This window comes from Mesoplodon bidens (genome assembly GCF_964165515.1).
Source record: "Mesoplodon bidens genome assembly, chromosome: 4".
NCBI classification, from domain to species: domain Eukaryota; kingdom Metazoa; phylum Chordata; class Mammalia; order Artiodactyla; family Ziphiidae; genus Mesoplodon; species Mesoplodon bidens.
The window spans coordinates 134,976,462-135,001,161 of record NC_138160.1 but is presented as its reverse complement, the minus strand read 5'-3'; the positions used below and the strand labels follow the sequence as shown (position 1 = coordinate 135,001,161).

At 39.7% G+C, this 24,700-nt stretch overlaps 1 protein-coding gene across 1 annotated transcript in view; it reads right to left on the bottom strand.

Annotated features, from left to right (window-relative positions):
• The window catches only part of SGCD (sarcoglycan delta), a 400,556-nt gene that overhangs the window by 77,902 nt on the left and 297,954 nt on the right, over nt 1–24,700 (bottom strand). The window contains exon 6 of the mRNA XM_081230634.1: nt 23,058–23,130. Coding sequence (XP_081086760.1) covers nt 23,058–23,130 — 73 coding nt within the window. The remainder of the gene's footprint in view (nt 1–23,057; nt 23,131–24,700) is intronic.

Here is a 24,700-nt window from a genome sequence, read left to right as displayed (position 1 = left end):
ATCCCAGGGATGCAAGGATTCTTCAATATACACAAATCAATCAATGTGATACACATATTAACAAACTGAAGAATAAAAACCATATGATCATCTCAATAGATGCAGAAAAAGCTTTTGACAAAATTCAACACCAATTTATGATAAACACTCTCCAGAAAGTGGGCATAGAGGGAACCTACCTCAACATAATAAAGGCCATATACGACAAACCCACAGCAAACATCATTCTCAATGGTAAAAAACTGAAAGCATTTCCCCTAAGATCAGGAACAAGACAAGGATGTCCACTCTCACCACTATTATTAAACATAGTTTTGGAAGTCCTAGCCACGGCAATCAGAGAAGAAAAAGAAGTAAAAGGAATACAAATTGGAAAAGAAGAAGTAAAACTGTCACTGTTTGCAGATGACATGATACTATACATAGAGAATCCTAAAAATGCCACCAGAAAACTACTAGAGCTAATCAAGGAATTTGGTAAAGTTAGCAGGATACAAAATTAATGCACAGAAATCTCTTGCATTCCTATGCACTAATGATGAAAAATCTGAAAGAGAAATTAAGGGACACTCCCATTTACCACTGCAACAAAAAGAATAAAATACCTAGGAATAAACCTACCTAGGGAGACAAAAGACCTGTATGCAGAAAACTATAAGACACTGATGAAAGAAATTAAAGATGATACCAACAGATGGAGAGATATACCATGTTCTTGGATTGGAAGAATCAATATTGTGAAAATGACTATACTATCCAAAGCAATCTACAGATTCAATGCAATCCCTATCAAATTACCAATGGCAATTTTTACGGAACTAGAACAAAAAGTCTTAAAATTTGTATGGAGACACAAAAGACCCCAAATAGCCAAAGCAGTGTTGAGGAAAAAAAACGGAGCGGGAGGAATCAGACTCCCTGACTTCAGATTATACTACAAAACTACAGTAATCAAGAAAATATGGTACTGGCACAAAAACAGAAACATAGATCAATGGAACAAGATAGAAAGCCCAGAGGTAAACCCATGCACCTATGGTCAACTAATCTATGACAAAGGAGGCAAGGATATACAATGGAGAAAAGACAGCCTCTTCAATAAGTGGTGCTGGGAAAACTGGACAGCTATATGTGAAAGAATCAAATTAAACACTCCCTAACACCATACACAAAAATAAACCCAAAATGGGTTCAAGACCTAAATGTAAGACCGGACACTATAAAATTCTTAGAGGAAAACATAGGAAGAACACTCTTTGACATAAATCACAGCAAGATCATTTTTGATCCACCTCCTTGAGTAATGGAAATAAAAACAAAAATAAACAAATGGGACCTAATGAACCTTCAAGGCTTTTGCACAGCAAAGGAAACCATAAACAAGACGAAAAGACAACCCTCAGAATGGGATAAAATATTTGCAAACGAGTCAACGGACAAAGGATTAATCTCCAAAATATATAAACAGCTCATGCAGGTCAGTATTAAAGAAACAAACAACCCAATGCAAAAATGGGCAGAAGACCTAAATAGACAGCTTTCCAAAGAAGACATACAGATGGCCAAGAAGCACCTGAAAAGGTGCTCAGCATCACTAATTATTAGAGAAATGCACACCAGCTAGTATGGGCATCATCAGAAAATCTGCAAACAACAAATGCTGGAGAGGGTGTGGAGAAAAGGGAGCCCTCTTGCACTGTTGGTGGGAATGTAAATTGATACAGCCACTATGGAGAACAGTATGGAGGTTCCTTAAAAAACTAAAAATAGAATTACCATATGGTCCAGCAATTCCAGTACTGGGCATATACCCAGAGAAAACCATAATTCAAAAAGACACATGCACCCAATGTTCATTGCAGCACTATTTACAACAGCCAGGTCATGGAAGCAACCTAAATGCCCATCGACAGACAAATGGATAAAGAAGTTGTGGTACATATATACAATGGAATATTACTCAGCCATAAATAGGAACAAAATTGGGTCATTTGTTGAGACGTGGATGGATCTAGAGACTGTCATACAGAGTGAAGGAAGTCAGAAAGAGAAAAACAAATATCGTATATTAACGCATGTATGTGGAACATAGAAAAATGGTACAGATGAACCAGTTTGCAGGGCAGAAGTTGAGACACAGATGTAGAGAACAAACGTATGGACACCAAGGGGGGAAAGCCGTTGGGGGGGGTGGGGGGGGATGGTGGTGTGATGAATTGGGTGATTGGGATTGACATGTATACACTGATGTGTATAAATTTGATGACTAATAAGAACCTGTTGTATAAAAAAATTTGATGACTAATAAGAACCTGTTGTATAAAAAAATAAAACAAAATTAAAAAAAAAACTAGTTAAAAAAAAAAAGTACCTATGGCCATGACGCCATGGAAGTCCACAGTATTAGGCTTTCTTTCTTGTCACAGCATTTGCACTTCATCATCTCCCCCACTCTTTTTACCTAGAATGCCATCACCCTTTCTTGTTTTAACCAAACCTTGATGGTCTGAACTCTACTGTAGCCTATGAAGTGCTCTAACTGGTATTTTAACTAGTACTCTCGTGTAGACCATTAAGTACTTTAACCAGAACATAGTTTGGCAAGTCATGATGTCCTACCTGGGAATTTACTTATGCATCCATCCAATGTTTATTAATGACCTACTGTGTGCCAAGCCCTGTGCACATGGTAGTAAACAAAACAAAGTTTATCCCTGGGTTATGAATCTTACACGTTTGTGCAGGACACAATTAACTACTAAACAAATGAGTTACAATTCACTGCACTGTCATTTTTACTGTTTGGTCTCTTCTTTCTGTGCCGTGTCGCTGACTCCATCTTAAACTCTCTAAAGTTTCCCTTGAATGAGGATAATTAAATGTCTCTATGTGCCTGCACTTTGGTTTGCTTACAAAACTTCACAGAAAGCCTTACAAAATGAATGTATTCTGATTTTTCTTTTACAGATAAGGCAAGTGAGCATCCAAGAGGGTAGGTGATTTGCTGCCGATCACATGACTAGTAAGTGGCAGAGCCAGAGTCTCAACTCAGGTCTACATGAGTCCAAAGCTCGGGGTCCTGTGTAGGTGCTTAGATGATTACCAAGTGCTGACTTTGTGGTTCTTGTTAATTAAATTCCCAGGGAGTAGGGTTTTGGGGTTGAGACATTTAGAACTATGTCAGGCACAACGAAGGTGACAGTGGTGCTCTCACCAGCAAAATATAATTGTGTCTGCAGGATACCCATCTCCTCTCAGAGTTAACCATCCTTGTTGGCTCTGATTTAATCTCATTTGTTTATCTCTCGTTCCACTAGTATTTACTGAATAACTACTGTGTGTTAGGCACCGTGTTAGACACTAGGCATAAAAAAGAGAGAAAATCGTTCTGCCTTCACAGTGCTTCTGGCTAATCAGGAATGCAAACATGAATAAAACACGCCTACAAGTGAATGTGCAACAGGACATGGAAGTGAATGCTACGGAGGAGAAATGTGGGGCTGTAAGAGCTCAGGGCACGAGGTGGAGCCTGAGGAAGTGATGCTTAAGCTCCATACAGAATTTAATTAGGCAAAAGGGAGGGAATGTATGAAGTCTTTGATGGAAAGGTCTGTATCTGTTTCACTAGCTCAAAGAGCTTATCAACTCATTACAGTCTTACAGAATGAACAGTCCTACCTTCAGATATTTCCTTGATTCAGTGTGGTTCCCTTGGTAGAACTACACATCTTGATAAATTGGGCATTAGTCCCTTTAAAACTTTTGCTTGGCTGTCACTCACTCAGATACCCCCACTTCCTGCTCTTAGAGAAACATGGCTTTCCCTTCTTTTATCACAGTTTTTGGCGCCTCCCTTCTGCACTGAAATGCATCAATTGTTTTAATAGTTTTGCTTTCTTGGGGATTCCAAGTTAAGCTTCCCATGTAAATGGCACATGGGGAAGGGAAACACTGGCATCACCTTTGTTAATCATCCGTCAATCCACTGTGCTCGTGGACACATCCTGTGTCGATGCTTTGGAGACCCTCGGCGCTGATTCTGCACCCAAAGTCATTATTAAGTGCTCTCAAGTGTTAAACTAAGCTTCCCCCTGTCCTTGTCCCCTAATACCTCAAAGCCACAGAGAACCCAGCCACTGCTGATCAAATGATGTCCTCTGTCTCTCTTCACAGGTGGACATGCTGGTTTCTCCCTACATTTCCAATTAATTTTCTTCCTAGTGCTTTAATGTCTTTTACCCGTACTGCATTCTTTTTCTTTAACTTGGTCACCATGTTCAACTGTAAATCAGCTATTGTATAGCCTGAAGATACTGCTTTTTTTTTGGCAGGAGCTGAAAAGATTTTTGTACTTATGCAGTTTGATTTGGGAGGACAGGGGTAAAGCAAAAGTCAACAATTTTTTGTTTGTTTTTTACTGTTCTAGCATGAGTGTTTTCTAAAGAATCCCTTTCTTGCTACTTGCCCACAGTAGAAGCTATTCAACATGTAGTTTTCTACATATGTCTTCTATAATTTTATTTGAGAAATCTTCAGATGCTTATCACATCCTATGAGAAAACATAGCATTTTATTTCTCAATAACAAGGTATCTACAAACTTACTACTCATGTCTTTATGCCATGATAGCCACGGTACCACATCTATTTTTTTGTTTTTTATTCAACTGACATTCTACATTATCCTTTCCCTTTTAAAAATTAGATATCCTCAAATAAGTGAGCAACATGTTTCGTATCTGATTTTCTGTCACTAATGTCTTGGGACAGGTGCCAGATAGACAATGCACCAGACAGAGGACCAGGCAATGTGGCCTAGGGAATTTGCGGAACAAGAATATTTACAAGCCTATTCTTGTAAATATTCTTGTAGAGAGAGAGTGACCTGCCTCAAGGCACAGAGCTAAGTGGAGTGCTCAGCCCTGCAAACGAAGTCTCCTAATTCCCAGGCCTGGGCAGTGGTTAGTACTAGACTATCTCCTACAGCATTTCACCTGTACTTTCTACTCACTCACGTGCCAGCCTGGTATCACGACCACTGGAATCTTGACATTAGAGTCAGGTACTCCTAGTTCTGCTCCTTGTTACCAAGGACTTAAGCCCTCAGAGCTTCCATTTTCTCATTTGCAAAATGGGGATGCGAAGAGCAAAGTGAGAAAATCCGGGTTGAAATGCATTTGTAAATATGTTACAATATATATTACATAGATTACAATATATTCAAGCTATAATTGAATTTTAGCTTGTTTCCCTCTCTCAAAACTTTCATAAAACCTTCCAGATACACCAGAGCTTTGCGTGAGTAAGTCTTTTTGGTGAAAATTAAATTAAAAAAAATACTGAGATCCAAGTTCCATCTAACTCATACATCGTTATCTAGGTCATGCACGTGTGTACGTGTGTGTGTGGAGGGGTGATTCACATCCTAGGTATCACTAATTTGTGCACTTATAATTTTCTAGTACATGCCGTAAGTGTCTTGTTCTTAAAAAATCACTATATTATGACAATTTTCTGATCGATGGAAGTGACCCAAGGAAGGGGTGTCTCTTTCTAATTTGCACAAAAAGGGGTATACGGTCTACTGGTGGTTGTTAGTCTTAAACTGAACACATTCACAGAATAAAAAGCCGAAGTCAGAGGTGATCACGAAACTAGAAGGTGGTCTGTAGGAAGGACATTACGTTTTGCTCAATCTGGCAAAAAGAGTTTTGCATCAATCGCTATTAGATAGATATTAGGGGACAGAATAATCTCAGCTGGCATCTAAGTAACATAGGGACAAAGCAGTACTAGGTCCATCAACAGAAATCTATACAAATGCTACTTTCTCCACTGGTCTTTCCACTGTTCCTTAGTATAAACACAGACTCACTTGTGCTTTTACATGAATAAGAGCTGGAATAAACATCGATGTGTGCAGCGTTGCACTGGCATCCACAGAATTATCCAGGGGTGTAATCAACGCTGTAACGAGGAAATTGTGGGTTGCCCAGGTGTGGAAGACGGTGAAGTGTCTTTCTCTCACCTCCAATTAAAACGTGAATAGGGCATAAACTGCTCATTTTCTGCATTTGGAGGACAGAGACAGAATTCTCAATTGCTTGCATACACTTCTCTTTCATTGCTAGGTTTACAAGCAATCATATCACTCCACACAAACTGTAATTTCCTCTTTGTTATCTCTGCTCCCTTCAGACAAACATGATTCACTGAGGAAATAATAATGAACCATTACCTTTGATGTAGCGGCTGCCTGTTCTGTAGAGATGGGGAGTATGCCAAGACGGGAGATGAATGCTGCATTAAGGCAGGCAGAGTAAATTCCACTTCTAGATGATGTGTGTACCCTGCAGTTTGCTGTTTACTTTTTTATATACTTATCTAAAACCTCAAATGATCTTTTCTGGCACGGTGGTACGTAGAATCTCAACTATTATAAGGTCAACTGTAAACAGTGATCTAATAACAATTATCTTGAGAACTTAACTCCAGTAACTTATAATCACTGATTTTTTCTTTTCATTCATTTGCTTACTCAACCCACCCATCCTTCCGTCTCTCCAGACACCCACTTATTCAACTTTTACTGAGTATCCACTGATGTGCAAGGCACTGTTTCAGAGTTTACAGTGGTTGGTGTGTATATGGCCATGAGGGTGTGTGACATGGTACCCATCCTCTTGGAACCTAATTTTTAACTGTTGCTACACCCTGGAATCACCAGGCATGTTCTTGTAAGCAGGTCCTTTGCCTCCTTCCTTTTTAATCATCCTTGTTTTCTTTAGACCTTAATCATAAAGATGAGATCATTAGGCAACAGTTAACTTAGCTCTGGATTTCTGATTTACTAAATATATGCAACACCTTACCTAACCTGTTGATTCCTTTCCTGGATTAGAAAGAGTAAGAATGAAGAATTAAGTAGTTAAACAATAACTGACTCTCTACCCCTAGCTTCCCCTTAGTAAATCTGCAGGCAGAGCATGCGGGCAAGAGAACATCCAATTGCAGGTGGACCACGTGGGCAAGACAGCATCCCAAGGAAGATGGGGAGAAATCAGCAGGTCTGCACGCAATGGAAAAATGACGAAGCATCTGACCTCCTGCCTTAATGATGAACTGAGATCGTTTTCCCTTTTCCCTTTAAAGATTGTCATGGCTGAGCAGAATCTTTGGAGTTGGTCTCTGGACATTAAGTCCACCATCTCTCCAGATTGCTGGCTTTTCTGAATAAAGTACCTTTCTTCTCTGCCAAAGCTTGCCCTTTGATTTATTGGCTGTTGAGCTGCAAGTGGCTGAACCTGTGTTCGGTTACACTCTAAACAATACCAACATCTGGGCTGCACCTCTAATTCTAATTGAATTGTTCTGGAACAGGGACTAGGAATCAGAATTATTTTTAAACTTAAGTGGTTCTAATATGAGACTCACTGGCTTAGCGTTTCCAACCCAGTAAGGGAGATAAACAGCAAACAAGTGAACAAATGATGCAAAAGGCCACAGAGGGCAGTGTTTCATGTTTTCTGGTTGGCTCTAGCAAATCTCCATTCTGAGATTAGGCCCAAAGGTTAGCAGGCTGTGACTGAAAAGTAAATTTTATTCATCTGTTTTCGTGCATTTTCTCATACTATGGTCGTGTTTGTAATAACAGACATTTCCCTTGTGGCAAGATATCAGTAAGGCAGTGGCCAGAAAGCTGAATTTTGGGGCTCGTCCTGCTATTGAAGGGGGACAGAACATACCACCACAAAAGATGCCTCTCTGGCCGAAGGATTATTTTTAGCTGGTTATTTTTTAAAAAACAGCAGACAGGAAAAGCTCTGAAGACCAAGTCGAAGTTATCCTTTTATAACAGACATTTAGATTTATAAAGGAAATCCCCATTTGTAAGGGTCATCCCTCCTGTACCAGGAAAAGGAGGATGATCAAATCAGCATTTTGACCTGTGTGCTATTCATCCAGTAGACCTCATCAGAGAGTCTTGTCAAGTGACACCAGTCCTTTGGAAAATCCTCCTGGGGTTTGCTTTTCATGGTCATAGGGGTGTCTAACTAACTGTTATTACCAAAGAGAATTAATTCTATTCTACTAGAAAAGCCACAGCAGCCACTATATCTTTACAGGTAAATCTTGCCCAGCAATAGGTTGCAGACAGGAAGCAAAGGTTCAGAGCAGCAGCCTGTGGTTATGAGATAAAAATCCATCCAACCCACATGAAAAATAAGCACTCGTTGTGGCCTTCGGGGGAAGAAAACAACATAACTCTTAACGGTATACTGCAATGGAGGATCAAAAACTTTAAGGATATATATATACACACACACACACACACACACATATATATATATATATATATATACACACACACACACACACACACACACATATACACATATATATATATAAAAGGGCAAGAGTCAATGTGAAAATTAGAAAAGAAAAAACCCAAAATCTCATAAGAGTTTAATTTTGATTTCACTTTCTTGCTAGGATTATGAAAGAGCCATTGATTCCTGGTGGCAGCTGGCAAATGGGAAGAAAGGTCCCCAGATGAGGCTTCTTGTTTCTGGGATTTTCTGCTTGGTCAGGTCTTCCAGGGAAGCTGGTCTAAGCCACTTTCTCCCTCCTACGAATGGCTGAAGGAGCCAGGAGGGAGAGAGTATTTGGTCACTACAGTTAGAATTACACTACAGTTAGAATTAGTGGATTTTTTAAATATTTTGATACTTAAATGTTATTATTTTCCCTTTTAAACCGCATTTTCACAACTGTCACTCACCACACTGCAATTAAATTCAGAAAAAGATCCAAAGCTCTTTGTACGTGTTTTTAAAACACTACTCTTTTCATCCATACCCATAATGCTTTCCACTTCATCTTGTCTGTGTAATGCTTAAGTCTCAGTTTTCTCTTCCTAAGGACAAAGTTTGCCTCTCTCATGGCTGAATACAGACTGCAAATGCCTTTGCGATAAGAAAAGTTCAAAAGCAGGGTTAGAGTTCACTTTTAATATTGGCCAATTTCATCAACTCATACTTGTTTCACTGTTGTCTTGACTGTATTGATTGGTACAAAATAGGCTATTAACCTGCTGACCATTATCTGTGAGGTATATGATATAGCAAGACCACCCTATCATTGGACAGACTCCTTGGCCACAATCAAGAATGAGTAATAATTGGTTGCTTCAACAACAGAGGCCCCAGAGCTAACATTTAAGTCCTAGGTTCTACGTGATGTGGGAAGTAGTTCATATACGTCATGCCATTCAGTGCTCACAAGTCCTTCTCAGTTGGTGCTGTTTTTATCTGCCTGTTCATAAATGAGGAAACGGTGACAGAGAGAGGTTTTAAAAGCTTGCCCAGAGGCACACACTGGCAGGTGGCAAAACCAGGATCCAGGGTCTGGCGGTCTGACTTGAAAGTTCTGCTCCTAACCTCGACTCCATGCTGCCACCAGTGTCAGAGACTCTGCTAAACCTCAAAATCTGACTGAGCCCTGAGAAAGGACAGGATCTTTTCATTATGCCAAACAGCCAAGTGTTACATTTTAACCCTTCAGTCTCCCCGTCTGCACAACAGGAATGAAGTCCATCCCTCTCATCTCACTTAAGGGAGTTTTGGAGAGGGTATTTGTGAAAGCACTTTGAACTTTACAAAGCATGGAAAGAATCTGAATTGTTCTTCAAACACCCACAGTGCAAGGAAAAGTGAAAAGGAATCCATCAATACTGGTCACAGATTCTAACCTTCAACTACTCGATGAATAGAGCTTTTTGAGAAATTTCAGCTTAATGAGAGGTCCCTGGTAAAATCATATCTGTGATCAGCACTTAAAGCCTGAATCTTAGTATCTTCCTATTAGAGCAGATCTGAAAGGTGGTTTAGTTAAAACCTTCCCTTCTTCTGATGCCTGACACACCGCTATAGCAGTCCTGATTGGACAGTTACCCTTACCTTGAGTCTCTCAGTGACAGGAAGTTCATGGCTATCAAGGGAGGTAATTCAGACAATTCAAAAACACTTCTTTATGTTGCACTATCTTACTTTTGGCTCTGCTGCCCTCACTTCTTAGCCATTCTGAGTCATTAAAGAGCAAAATTATCTTTCTGTAAGAATATCGCCCCTCACACAAAGAGAGGGTGGTTGTGCCCTCACCAGTTCACTTAACTTAGTCACTGCCTGGCTCAAGCTATGGGATTATTATGTGATAGGACGCAAAACCCTCCGTGCATCATTCACTGAGAACTGACTTCTAGCTTTAGAATGAGAATGAGCCACTGAAATACGGAATGTAGCATAATAGCTCCTCAGGTGCCAAGAGCAGGACGTATTCAATCCATTGTGGTTGTGTATCTCCCAAATGGTCCTCACAGAGCAGCCCAGTCATTTGCAGGGGCGGGTAATCAGAAGTCCAGGGCCTCCCGCTCTCCATTTTAATCTCACTCATCATGCACATTTTATATACATCTGCATTCAAATGCTGAAGGGCATTTTCCTCATTTCCCAAAGAGCTTTCCGTGGGGACCACAGAGATAACCATACATGAACAGACAGATGCATCATGTTAAAAAGGGTGTCAACACTTTCCTTAATCAGTACACAGTCAATATTCTCCATCATGAATAACTAATGAGTTTCTCAACTCCCTTCCTCAGATGTCATTGCAAAAATTTATCCGAGGAATGTCATCTGCACTTAATGAAGGGACAAGCATCGTAATTAAGTTTTAAGCTATTTTTTCAACATGAAGCTGCCATGAAGTGTGAAATGACTATAATTCACATTTTTAAGACCCTGCATTTATTAGCATCTATTTTTTATTCAAGGTTAGGGGTATGCGCTTGGATTGCCATAGGATTTCAAATTCGTCTGTGCTTTGTTATTCCAGAGTGAGTGTGCCTGAACTCAGATGCCAGGCAAGGAAAGTTATCATTAATGAGTCAGGATGTATTTTTGAAAAAAAATCCAAAGGCCTGGAAACTAATCTTCCTTTGTGAATAGGAAGCAATGATGAAATGTAGAAGTGGGTGAAAGAGGACTTGATTCCTCTATGAATTATGATAACCATGATTGAGAAAATGAATAGGGATTGTAGGTCGGAGGCTTCACGTTAAAGCAAAGTTCTACTGGAGTGTGACTATAGCAGAACGCTTGGGCAAAAAAGAAATCTAAAGTTTTGAAACTGCTTGTAAAAGAAAGAAGAACAGATTATTCTCTTTTGGAAATGACTTAGGATGAACAGAAGAAAGAAAGAAAAGGGATAAATAAGCATATGGCCAAAATTAGAGACTCCAGGAGACTTTAATGGCTCTCCTTTACAAACAAATGTCAAAGAGTCAGTTACTCATCATTTTGCTGGCTGAGCACACACTTCTGGAGGAGAATGAATTTGTGATGATTCACCTAACCTAAACCCCTCTATGGGCAATGGCAAATTTAAACTGAGAGTTCAAAGATGAATAGGATGATTCAGAAAGAGTAGACAAGAATGTTTCAAGAAAAGGGAATAGCAAGGCCCTAAGTGCAGCCTCTATGGCACTGTAGAGGAAACCGAGGGAGAATGGCTGTAGCCTGCAAATTGAGGAGGCTTCTGATTAAACAGTGAACTCAACACATATGTCTACCTCTGCTTCTTCCTGAAATGTTAACACAACTACAGTAAATGGACCAAAAAAGACCCACACCCACAAAGATAAAGAAAAAGAAAAGCAGTGAATAGGAGCAGAATATACCATCCCAAAATATGCCTCTTTGGCATAAGGATTATTTTAGGCTGATTATTTTTAAGAAATAGCAGACATGAGAGAAGCTCTGAAAAACAAGCAGATGTTACTCTTTTGTAAGAGACATTTACATTTATAAGGAAAATCCATTTGTAAGGGGTTTCCCTCTCTGTACCAGGTAGAGAAGGAGGACTAAATTTCTAGAAACTCTCATCAATGCAGAAGGCAATGACTTAAATCTGCATAATAACCTTACCTTTGCTTACTGTGCTTTTCCTGATAACTTCCCATAACTGGCCTCTTCCTCCGTACCCCTCCCTCAAATCTTTTGTTTTTCGCTAGAGATGATATTTAAGGTGTTGGCTTGGGCCATTTCAGGGAGTTACTCAGTCTTCCTGGGTATCTCCCATGTATACAGGAGGTATACACGTCATTGAACATTTTTTTCTGTATTAATCTGTCTTTTATTACAGGGTTGTCTCAGCCAAGAACCTAGAAAGATAGAGGAAAAATTATTTTTCCTTTCCCACAGTTTTGGCAACCCAGATAGAACTTTCTGAGATACCACACTTGTTCTGGAGCCTGCAGATGAGATCCTGGAAAACTGGCAGAAGTGACAGAAAGCTAAGAATTTTTACCGAAGTCAGCTCTCCTGGATTTCGCTCTGCAGTACTCTGTAGGTTGAGAGAGGAAGGTAAAAATTTCGTGTCCCTTTTCAAGTTTAGACTAGCAGGAGAAAATATATGTGTGAATAAGTTCCTTTGGTGTAGCAACTTTTGTAAAGACTTACTATGAGAACTCTTGTTTTCTACTGGTCCTTTTCCTCCCAGAGGTGGTCATTTTTTTTCTCTTGTCTCCGTCTTTTGTGCCACTTGTCACAAGGAGGAGAACCACACGTATGAGGAGATTTTCCTTTTGTCTTGTTCTGTGTCCTGAGAGCCTGGCTTTGTGACCAGTGAGAATATTCCCCCTGGTCTTCACCAGCCAGAGGATGCATGTCCAGGCATGCCTCTGGAGGACAGTCAAATAGATTGTGAATCCAAGAAGCAGCATTCTCTTGGTTCAACTTTGCTACTGAAACCGAGCAGGAACCTGTGGGCACACCACTTCCCCCAACACTAGTGCAGCGATGGGGCAAGGTCCTGGTTCCTCCTGAAGGAATATACCTAATAGTATCTTTGAGTTCTTCTGCAGGAACTAAGTTTCCCTGCCCAGGTAGAGCTGAGCACAAGATTCCTGGAGCACCGCACTGTTACCTCACTACCAACCAATCAGAAGAAAGTCCCACACCCTGCAGCCTGCACCTCAAATTTTGCCTATTAAAAACTTCTCCCCTAAAACCATCAAGGAATTCAGGGTTTTTTTAGCACAAGCCACCCATTCTCCTTCCTTGGCCCTGCACTAAACATATCTCTGCTCCAAACTCTGACATTTCAGTTTGTTTGGCCTTACTGTGCGTCAGGCACACAAACTTGCGTTCGACAACACCGGTTCTCAGGGGGGTTTGTCATAAGGGGTCCTGGTCCATAAGGGGCCTTTGCTGTTTCAACTTTTGTTGCTTTGTTAGTACAAACAGGTCCCATTCCAGTGGCGTCTGCCTGGTGTCACAGATTAGCGGGTCTGGGACTGGAGGCTTCTCACGTCCTCATGGGAAACCAGAGACAATGTTTTCACTACACCATTCTTATTTGCCTGTGGCAATGAAAGTCTTGGCAGAGGGAGAAACAAAAATAACAAAAGGTTGGAAGGAGGGGAAAGGGTAATGGGAGATGAGAGGCTGGGCCCATCATGCAGGGCCAGATCAACCACTTTTAAGTTGGTACCTGAGTGTTTTTGTTTATCTTCAAGTCAGTGGGAGCCACTGAAGGATAGCAAACAAAGGAGTGACCTTTAACACAACTTGGCACATAATTCAAGGCCAGAAGTCAGGCAAATTTATTTAGTTCTTTCTGAGATGGTTTTCCTTTCATTTATATTATAGTTGGTTCTTGAACAACACAAGTTTGAACTGAACAGGTCCACTTATACGTGGATATTTTTCAATAGTAAATACTACAGCACTACACGGTCTATGGTTGGTTGAATCTGCAGATGCGGAGGACCAAATATAAGTTATACGCAGATTAACCCCTGCATTGTTCAATGGTCAACTGTATGTTTTAACAAGCCATGGAAAATTCTGGACTAAGAATCCTCTGACTGGCTTTTTAATTTTTTTTTAATTTACTTCTAGTTCCCAACTTATTTCAGGTAAAAACTGTCAGCTTGTTCCTCTAAACTCCCATTACTCTTTGTTTTGAAAAGGTTATAATTGGAATAAAATAAGGCTGGCTTCAAGCCAGGATCATGAAGGATGTAATTAAACAAGATTTTCTGTCTATCCACCGAGCAGGGCAATCCTACTGGGGGGGAAAAAGAGAGATTCTAAAGCAATTGTGTGTTTTTCAAGAATAATAGAACAATCTACCCCACACATTTTACATAATACATGGCAGCTGCTGACATTTTAATCAAGATAGAAACAATAATAAAGTCAAGATGCTCTGTGTTCAGGCAGAAGGGAGCCCCAACTCTGGAATTTTGGCAGATATACACACATGCCCATTCTGCTCTAAACGGCTGGAAGGTTGTTAGCACTTTTTCATGATGTCGTGTCTGCCTTGACAACACGGATAAAAGTGCAATTTTATACACCCCCGCCAGTTATGGTTTTACCTGCTGAATGATTTTTTTTTCACATTTTAAACCCTTAAGTTAAACAATTAATCGAAAGGATATAATTTTAATTTTTAAATAAAAGCCACTTGTCTTAGATAATGTTAACAATGTGTCGAGTTGCCTCTCTCAAATTCAGACAAAAATGGGCTGGCCATTAATGGACCATCAGGTGCCTCACTGAACAAGGCTGATGGCTCTAGCTTTCGTAGATAGTCCAGAAATGATTTTGAGAGAGAGGCTTGTGAAACGTTTTGGTTATTAAGGCATTTCCCCCAATATCTTATTGGTTTAAAAAGATTAAAAATCCAGGACCACTTTTGGGGAGTATGTTGAGAGCATCAGATCTGGACTACAATTCCAATCAATGGTCACTCAAAACTTGCAAAGAAATGAACACTAATCGCAGGCATCTGATGATGGATTCTGAAAGCACCTTTTCCTTTTGCTCATACCCAGTGGTCCCTGCAAGACAGAGGGCAAGACTCACAGACTTGGAAGCTTGGCAAAGTCACATAAGATACCTTGTGACTGGAATGATACCCTGTATTGCAAGCTGGCCAATGTACAAACCATGCTCATCCACGAAAACAAATGGCATTTCTTTATTGTTTTTACCTGACTTAATTTTTCTCTCAAACGTATCCTTATGGATTGTTGGGAAAAAAAGAAATCTGTTCTGGCATCCTCTCTGTAATTGAAAAGTTTCAACTTTCCCATTAGGATAAATAATTAGTCTAAATTTTCCTCTCCCTCTTTCAGATATCATTATGGATATGACAGAAGGAGGCTTATGTGACCACGTGGTGACAGGAACAGAGCAAGTTTAGATGCCAGGAGATGTTGTTTTGATCTGCATCAGGCTAGACCCCCATGCCCAAGTCCTCATTGAATAAACTCTCTCTGGGCTTTAGCAGTATCCACTGAGTTGGGACTGAATGGTGTTGGTAGACCCTGAGACCTGGGCCGGTCTCCCATTGCACCAAACTGGATTGTCTTCTTTGGAGCCCTCAGCCCCACTGCAGGGATGCTCCCCAGAACCAGCCAGCCTGTACCATCAGTTATCCATGTGCATTCCTCAACACACCACATGGACACTTCTACAAACTGCCTTCCCTCCTCCCCCACCCCTGGAATTAACGGAGATTCCAGAGTGTTGACCCAGGTCCTCTTTTCCTCTCTTTCTAGGGGGTTGTGAAACCACCCTACAAGTTGGCTTCTTCCTAGAATCCCAAATGAAAATGTACAATGACCCTTTGCTTTTGCCTTTCCTTAAAATCTGTTTAATTGGTTTCTTCCCTCCATGACCGAGAAGAAAGGTCATCAGGACATATATTTCACCACCTGCTTTTCCTACATTTCCTGTCTTCTTCTTCCCACAATTCACCAGAGACCAGAACAGAGGAGATCTCTACTTCCTCTTCCTGTCTGAATGGGACTTCCCCTATGTCCTAGCCTCAGCTTTCCCTGTGATGTTATCTGCCATCTATCATTCTCTGGTCTCTAATGGTAGGATCATAATGTACAGAGGAGATGAATACAGACTCATGGGTTTAATATCTTTAAGCTGTAATTTCTATTACATGTGCAAAATAAGAGCTTTTGATAAACAAGGCAAAGGGAAAGGTGGCGATAATTCAAATACGGAAGTATCATTTTCCTTTACCTCTTGTGCTTCTCCTTATATTTACTAATAGAACCATGGTGAAAGGCACCCGGGGAAAGGTTGGGGATAAGGTAGAAAAGGGAAATACAGAGATAAATTCAAACTCTAGTACTGATACTAACAGGAAAAAAAAAGAGAGATTAATGATGGCATGCTGGAATATAGGAGGAAGAGGAAGAAAAGGGACATATATATGTATTGACTGGTCTTGGAAGATGGGCAAGATGTAATAGTTTTGGGATTTCAAACAGGACAATCTTAAAGTCAAGTGGGCCTCATTAAGCCCTAGCCTGTGGCTTTCAGATCTTTTTTTTTTTTTTTTTCTCAGCAGGCACTATTAAATGTGTGAAGAGAAGAGTTGTAAGGTAGTCACTAGCATTTCTGGCAAAATGAGAAAATGGAGGCAATACAATGACATGTTAATATAGTTAAATGAGATTGTCTTGTATTCAATTATGAGACTGTCTTTTATTCTATATTATGTCTTCTTATATCCTTTCTCTTATATAAAATGCAGTTAATAGTAGATGGAAGTAGTCAATAATTTTTTCCTTTTGTCTTTAATTGAGAAATAATCGTTGGTCACTGTGATTTGATGGAAACTTTTTAGGGGTTAAAGAAATATTAAACTCTGGGAACTCCCATCCCATCTGAGTTCTTGTGTGCCTGTGAGAGAGCGAGCTGCTTGCCTGTCCTCCCAATAGCTAACATGTGTTGAATTAGTATTCACTGAGCTTTTCCTTCATTCTAGGCACTGGGGCTAGGAGAGCTTAAGACACTTGCCCAAGTTCACAAAGCAGACAGGCATGGGTACCAAATTCAAAGCCCGAGCAGGATACCTTCAAAGCACAGGCTCTTGACCATCAGGAACACTGCTTCACCATTATTCTATTTTTTAAGGCCTTGGAGTAAGTAACTGCTATTATTTGGTCCACTACATTTTTTTTTCATTTCTCCTTTGAATCACTTCAATATTTGTGCTATATGATCAAATAATGCTAAATCTCATACATGCAAAACAAAACTAAAAAAGCTTAGTCTTAAGTATTTGGAGTTGGGGGTGGAAGAGAGGGAAGAAAATTACAGAACATGTCTGCAAAATGTGTAAAAGGGAGAAAATTTAAAGATTTCTTCTACAATGGTACTCCCCCTTTCACCACGTACCATAGCTAAAAGCTCAATACACAGCTTCTGGCCTCTTCTCTCCCTTCCCCCACTCCCACCTGTTCTCTCTCTGTATCTCTGTCTTTGTGTGTGTGTCTCTCTCTTTACCTGTGTGTGTACATTTTTTAAAATCAGACTGTCAATCCATTATTTTTGGTATTGTGAATTCTGAAGAGGACAAAGAAGTGGAGGAGGATTGCCAAGCCTCAAATTCAATGAGCCCTGAAGCTCTGACAGACTGTTCTTGCCACTTAAATTTACAAACCACTTGGCTGGCTGCAGACATTTTAGAATACAATTAAAGAATGAATAAATTCATTTTCGTCAACTTGTGGGAGGCTTGTCTAATCCCTGTTTCCCTATAAGACACACAAACTGTAAATTCCCATATTTCCAAAGGAGCCAGATTGAGTACCTACCCGGTTAAAAAAAAATTTTTGCAAAACATTCAAGGGCATTATTGGGAGTAACAGATGTATCATAATTTTTCAGCTTTATCATTAAAACCCTGGTAATATTATAGAGAAAAATAAACAGTAACAAAGTAATACCTTATTTACTGGGGGCTGTAGAATGGGTTTGCTATCAGTGAATCTTTCAGTTCTGAATTGAATTACATACTGATTTTGGGGGGTTTTTAAAATGTATTTATTTATTTATTTATTTTTGGCTGCACTGGGTCTTCGTTGCTGTGCGCGGGCTTTCTCTAATTGCGGCAAGTGGGGGTTACTCTTTGTTGGGGCGTGCGGGCTTCTCACTGTGGTGGCTTCTCTTGTTGTGGAGCACGGGCTCTAGGCACTCAGGCTTCAGTAGTTCTGGCACATGGGCTCAGTAGTTGTGGCTCACGGGCTCTAGAGCACAGGCTCAGTAGTTGCGGTGCACGGGCTTAGGTGCTCCGCGGCATGTGGGACCTTCCCGGGTCAGGGCTCGAACCTGTGTCCCCTGCATTGGCAGGCAGATTCTTAACCACTGTGCCACCAGGGAAGCCCACATACTGATTTTTGAAACTTGTAACAATCTTTAGTCTTTTGCTACCATATTTGAAACTGCCTTCACACAATTTTTTAAAGAACACAACTGTCATGAGGAAATTACAATCCCTCGTGTTTGTCAATAACACAGTAACATTCTTGGGTGCTAGAGAAATATGTTGGGGTACTTTCCCCTATATTAAATGGCTGTAGAGAACCACACTTTTTGAAACCTGACGTGTACTTTTGGGTTTTATCTTTTTTCTTCTTGCAACTAAAATGTCACTTCCTTTGGGCAGCCTTATTTAACTCTCTTAGGTAGGTTTTGTAATTCTCTGTGTTTCCTTTGATTTGGTTCATACATCTATCCTACATTTCATTACCTTGTATTTTGAGGTTGCTTTCTGTCTTATTCTCCTTAACTATAAATTATTTGAGTACTCATTTAACTCTACATCTCAAGTATTTATCACATGCCTTGACTCTTAATAAAGTGTCAAAAAAAATACTTGGTATAAACAAAATGAAAAGAATGGGAGAAAATATTTGCAAACAAAGTGACCGACAATGGATTACCCTCCAAAATATACAAACAGCTCATGCAGCTCGATATCAAAAAAACCAACAACCCAATCAAGAAAATGGGCAGAAGATCTAAATAGATATTTCTCCAAGGGAGACATACAGATGGCCAAAAGGCACATGAAAAGATGCTCAACATCGCTAATTATTAGAGAAATGCAAATCAAAACTACAATGAGGTATCACCTCACACCAGTCAGAACGGCTGTCATCAAAATGTCTACAAACAATAAATGCTGAAAAGGCTGTGGAGAAAAGGGAACCTTCCCTACACTGTTGGTAGGAATGTAAATTGGTAAAACCACTATGGAGAACAGTATGGAGGTTCCTCAAAAAACTAAAAATAGAACTACTATATGACCCAGCAATCCCACTCCTAGGCATATACCCAGAGAAAACCATAGCTCAAAAAGACACATGCACCCCAATGTTCATTGCAGCTGTATTTACAATAGCCAGGACATGGAAGCAACCTAAATGTCTATCAACAGAGGAATGGATAAAGAAGTTGTGGTACATATACACAATGGAATATTACTCAGCCAGAGAAAAGAATGAAATAATGCCATCTGCAGCAACATGGATGGACCTAGAGATTATCATACTAAGTGAAGTAAGTCAGACAGAGAAAGACAAATATCATATGATATTACTGATATGTGGAATCTAAAAAACATGATACAAATGAACTTACTTTCAAAACAAGACTCATAGACTTTGAAAACAAAGTTATGGTTACCAAGTTGGGGGAGAATAAATTAGGAGTTTGGGATTAACATATCTACACCACTATACATAAAACAGATAATTAACAAGGATCTACTGTATAGCACAGGGAACTCTACTCAATGTTCTGTAATAACCTATATGGGAAAAGAATCTGAAAACAACACTTGGGAAACAGCTCCTTCCTTATAGACAATGAAATGGAAAATCAGGTCACCACCCTTGTTATAATTGAAGGTAGAGTAAAAGCATATCAGCACAGCCGCTGATGAAGAATTCTTTTATGAAGACCTTCTGGCTTCTTGCTTTTTTGTGGTTCCTTCCAAGCTTTTAGTGATATTTAGGGGAACAGAGTTGGCTGTTTGTGTACATTGGTCCATATAACCTTCTTCCTTTCTTTTACAATTGTCATGGCATACATCTGGGAAATAGGATTTCATAGTCCATTTCCTATTCTGGTAGGATCAGAATCCTATAAGGAAACTTCACAGTTGAAAAGAATGCTTAGAGCAAGGTAGTCATTCAAAGGTAGTCTCTGTTCTTACAGAAAATACCTATGTCAAACTGAATGGCCTATTTCCAGTCTCAGATCAGGCACGGCCTGAGATCAGGGATTTTTTCCATTTGTCTTATATAGACTTAGGGAAAAAAAAAACTGTGTGAACATTTAAAATATTCAAATTTTAAGTCATGAATTTATTCAAATCCAGTTTCTATTCAAAGTTAGTTTTTCTTATTAGAGGGATGGGGGTAGTGCCTGGTACATTTTTAAGTATAATCTTGAATCTAGAGCCATACGTCATGATTTCAGAATCGCCCTGCAGCAGCAGAGTCTACAAATACGCCTGAGTTGGGTGTTGGGTGCAGACCTTACCAACACTCCTTATTTGTCTGGAGAGAAACAACCCTCTTTTGTGATTTTCAGCTCAACCCTGGATTATTTACAAACGTCTTAAGCAAATACAGCAAATATAGTAACTACAGTAACTCTAATAAGAAAAGCAGTGAACCAAAATGCGCACAGAGAGGAAGCTACCATTCCTTTAGCTGGGAACTGAGATATTCCAGGAAGAAACGCCAGAGGCCTAAAATTTGCTTCTTATTAACACACAAGCAAACAGAAAACAACAATAGAACAAACAAAAAAAACCTCCAGCAGCCAAGAAAGGGGCCTGAGGAAACAAAAATTATCCCAAAAGAGAAGGTCTCTAAAATAGATGTTATTTTTCTCATGTTTGATTGATTGAGTAGCTGAGGGACATGGATGGATATTTAAGTTTTACTTGTTTATCTGAGAAGTCAGTCTAAGTATAAATAAAGGAAGCACAAAAAGACTTTAGTATGTAATTCTTAAGTTGGTCTTTTGTTTGCCCCTGTTCAGATTGTGTTGATGTGTACACAAACAGCCTGAACTGAGTCAGGAGCCTAGAATGTGATCACTTGGCTTCTCCATCCCTCTGGAACTTTTTTTTAATGGTGCTTTGTGGCAGAATCTCTGACCAAAAAACCATTTTTTTGAGATTCCATATATATGTGTTAGCATACAATGCTTTTCTCTTTCTGACTTACTTCACTCTGTATGACAGACTCTAGGTCCATCCACCTCACTACAAATAACTCAATTTCATTTCTTTTTATGGCTGAGTAATATTCCATTGTATATACGTGCCACATCTTCTTTATCCATTCATCTGTCGATGGACACTTAGGTTGCTTCCATGTCCTGGCTATTGTAAACAGAGCTGCAATGAACATTGTGGTACATGATAGAGTTCAGCTCCTTTTAGACATACTTATCTTTGCACTGATCAGCACAAATCATTCACTAGTTCTGTAAAAAACACCCCCCCTTCCCCCCCCAAATAAAACCCCCTGCTCCTAAAGAGGACTGTGAAAAGACAGGGAACTGGGCCACCCATTAGCCTGCTTGAAAGAGTTCTTACATCATAGCCACAAGGATTCAGTGCATTCTCAGAGAATGAGCTCTCTCAGGGTCCTAAAATGCACATTTCCTTGGGTGGATTTGCTTAGAAGATTCCAGCTTTAGCATAATATGAAACCCAGGATCTAACTGACAGAGAGTCAGGCAACTTCTGGCCTCTGGAAGGCCTGGTGAAAATGGTTATTCCAGTAACATGTAAAACATCACAGTGTGGTATGTAATTTTAAAAATATAGCCCCACTGTATACGGCATTTTGCTAAGAAAAGGTTCTCACTCCCCACCGATTATCCTCTTCCTTTTGCCCGATTTATTTCCCTATATTCATAAAGACTTACAGGCCTGGTAGGAATGCTATGGTTTTGTAATGAGGTGATATATTCTCCACTTACTGAGGACACGTTTCTGTTTAGGGAAATGCAAGCTCCAACGTGGCTGCTGCTGTTTTCGCAAAACAGAGATCTCGGGGCTGGTTGTGAAAGAGAAGGTATGACTTGTGCAATACAGGTGCGTTTGCTTACAGTTGATGTCGTTATGCAAGAATTATTCAGGGCTATTTATGAGGATTTATGATTGGTCTTAATTAAAAGAACTGTGAGAAATGAAGAAAGCCAATATTCACTGAATTCTTCATGGCTCTAATTCCACCATGAAAATTAAAGTTATATTTGTATCATCATACCATTTTATATATGTTTCATTTGGAGGGCTGGGGATAGTTCTTCGGTGGCAGGAATGGTTTTTAGGCTATATCTCTGTCTATTTGTCCGTCGGTATGTCTATTGTTCCTTTTTGCTTTCCATAAGTTGTTGGTAAGTACATGGCATCGCAGAGCCCTTTTCTGCTAAAAGCAGCAGGCTTATGGATATTTAATTAACACCAGTACATGGAATACCCACAGAAGGTAGTTCTAGAACCTTATCATTCCAGAAAATGGGGAGCTTGTTAGATAGGAAAAAAAAAAAAAGTATTGTATTTACAGTTCAGCTTCTTTTTTTTTTTTTTTTTTTTTTTTTTTGCTTTACGCGGGCCTCTCACTGTTGTGGCCTCTCCCATTGCGGAGCACAGGCTCTGGACGCACAGGCTCAGCGGCCATGGCTCACGGGCCCAGCTGCTCCGCAGCATGTGGCATCTTCCCAGACCGGGGCACGAACCCGTGTCCCCTGCATCAGCAGGCGGACTCTCAACCACTGCGCCACCAGGGAAGCCCCAGCTTCTTTTAAACACCACTATTCTTTGGGCTGATCAGCACACATTACTGATTAGTTCTCTAACTGGAGAGGATTTTGGTACCACAAAATACATCAGGAAATACACACTGCAAATGAATGAATCCTAAATCTCACAACTCCAAGACTGGCAACCACTTCCTCCAAACTTCCAACTTTAAGTCCTCAGTGAAAATTCTCTCTTAGTTGTAGCTTATCTTCACATCCGTTCTAATCTCTCCCAGTTCATACACTCATGATACTGTTACATGATAGATATTCAAAATGGATCATCAACCAGTTGCACAAAGAGAGCAAATAGCCACTTAATCAATGCAAACCATACTCAGAAGTTTACCTTAGTTCCTTGAAGGGATCTGCCCTGACATTAGGTGTCTCTATAGATTTAGGGAACACTGTGCCCTCTGCTCCTGTAAACAAAAGAAAAAAGCAAACAGAGGTTGGAGAGTTGGATGTGTAACTGGGAGGCACAGTCAGCACAACGAATGGAGCTAAATGCAGTGAATCCTTTATACAACCCAGTACACGGGTATTCTGCCACTGGCTCTAGGGCAGGTCTCCGTGCTAGGAGAGCATTCAATCAACTCATGCAAACAACCTTTGAAAAAACAAGGAACTCTTCTGAATGTGTTCTTGCTGAGATCAGAGTGAGGCCATAAGGCAAATTCCATGTTGGCTTAAAAAGAAAAAAAAAAAAGTTGCCTAGAAATGGCATGGTCTGACTCATATCTCTCATAAAGTATTAACAGTCACCCAACTGGAAGTGTTTTGAAAACCAGCAGCTGAAATTCTGTTACTGCAGCATGGGGCACAAATCACATAACACATACAACATCTAAGAAATGGGTTAGATGGTAGAAAATGCTGTAAGACTGCAAGGTATTTGCCTAAGGACAATTAAGCCAAAGTTTTTCAGTAAATCAAGTTTTACACGATAATCTTGAAAACTTACAACACTATGAGGGATCCTTTGAAGTTCAGTGCTTTTACAATTTGAGGATTAACAATGATCCCCGACCCAATCTAAGACATTTAGCTCTTGACTTTGCTATAAGCTTTTATCTTTACAACTTGTCAACATCGGCTCAACCTTTCCAGCCGTAAAGATTGTGATTATCTAATTTGTCTGCTCCCAAAGTGTCTTCAAATCATTTAAGCCTCAGTTTATCACAGACAATTGCACTGGATATTTGTTTTTCAATGAAACTTAGCCAGGCAGTATCCTGAAGTAAAGGTGTTTATTTTTATATGCTCAGTGTGCTTCTTTGATGCTGTAAGAAGGGACGGAATAATATCTTACATTCATGTGTGAATTTCTAGAATCCTCTTGCATTGGTGTAATGTCTAGAAATCCTCTACTAACCACTGTTATTCCAAATCCAGGTTTATCCCGACATACTAATGACTCTAGGAAAATGAACTGATTTCCTGGCTTTTGTAGCAACTATGGAAATATTTAATCTCTCTGATATGAGTAATAGACCACTGTAAGTAAAATCAGAATTTTTTTCCTACCTTAACATAATATATGGTCACTAAAAGAATATTCTGGTGAATAATAACTATTATTCTCAGCTAACATTTTTGAGTGACTACCACATTGCTGGATACCATCATAGATATATCTCATTTATTCCCTGCAACAACCCCATAAAACTGACAGTTCCAGTTGGCATAGAGACACTCCATGTGGGGAACTTTAAGATCATTTTCTGCCTGTAGACACTTCTACTTTCCAAGATCCCAAATCACATCATTTCAAATATACAGGTACATTTCAAAATGTACCCATAGCCCCGTTAAATACATTTTTTGGTGTAAATTTCATAAGAATGTTCACTGTTTTATTAAGTATATATTATTTATTTTGCTCTAGTGATTGAAACTTTACTGTGTTCTTGAAAACTGTGATGGTTAATTGTACGTGTCAACTTGACAGGATCAAAAGGTGCCCAGATATTTGGCTAAACATTATTTCTG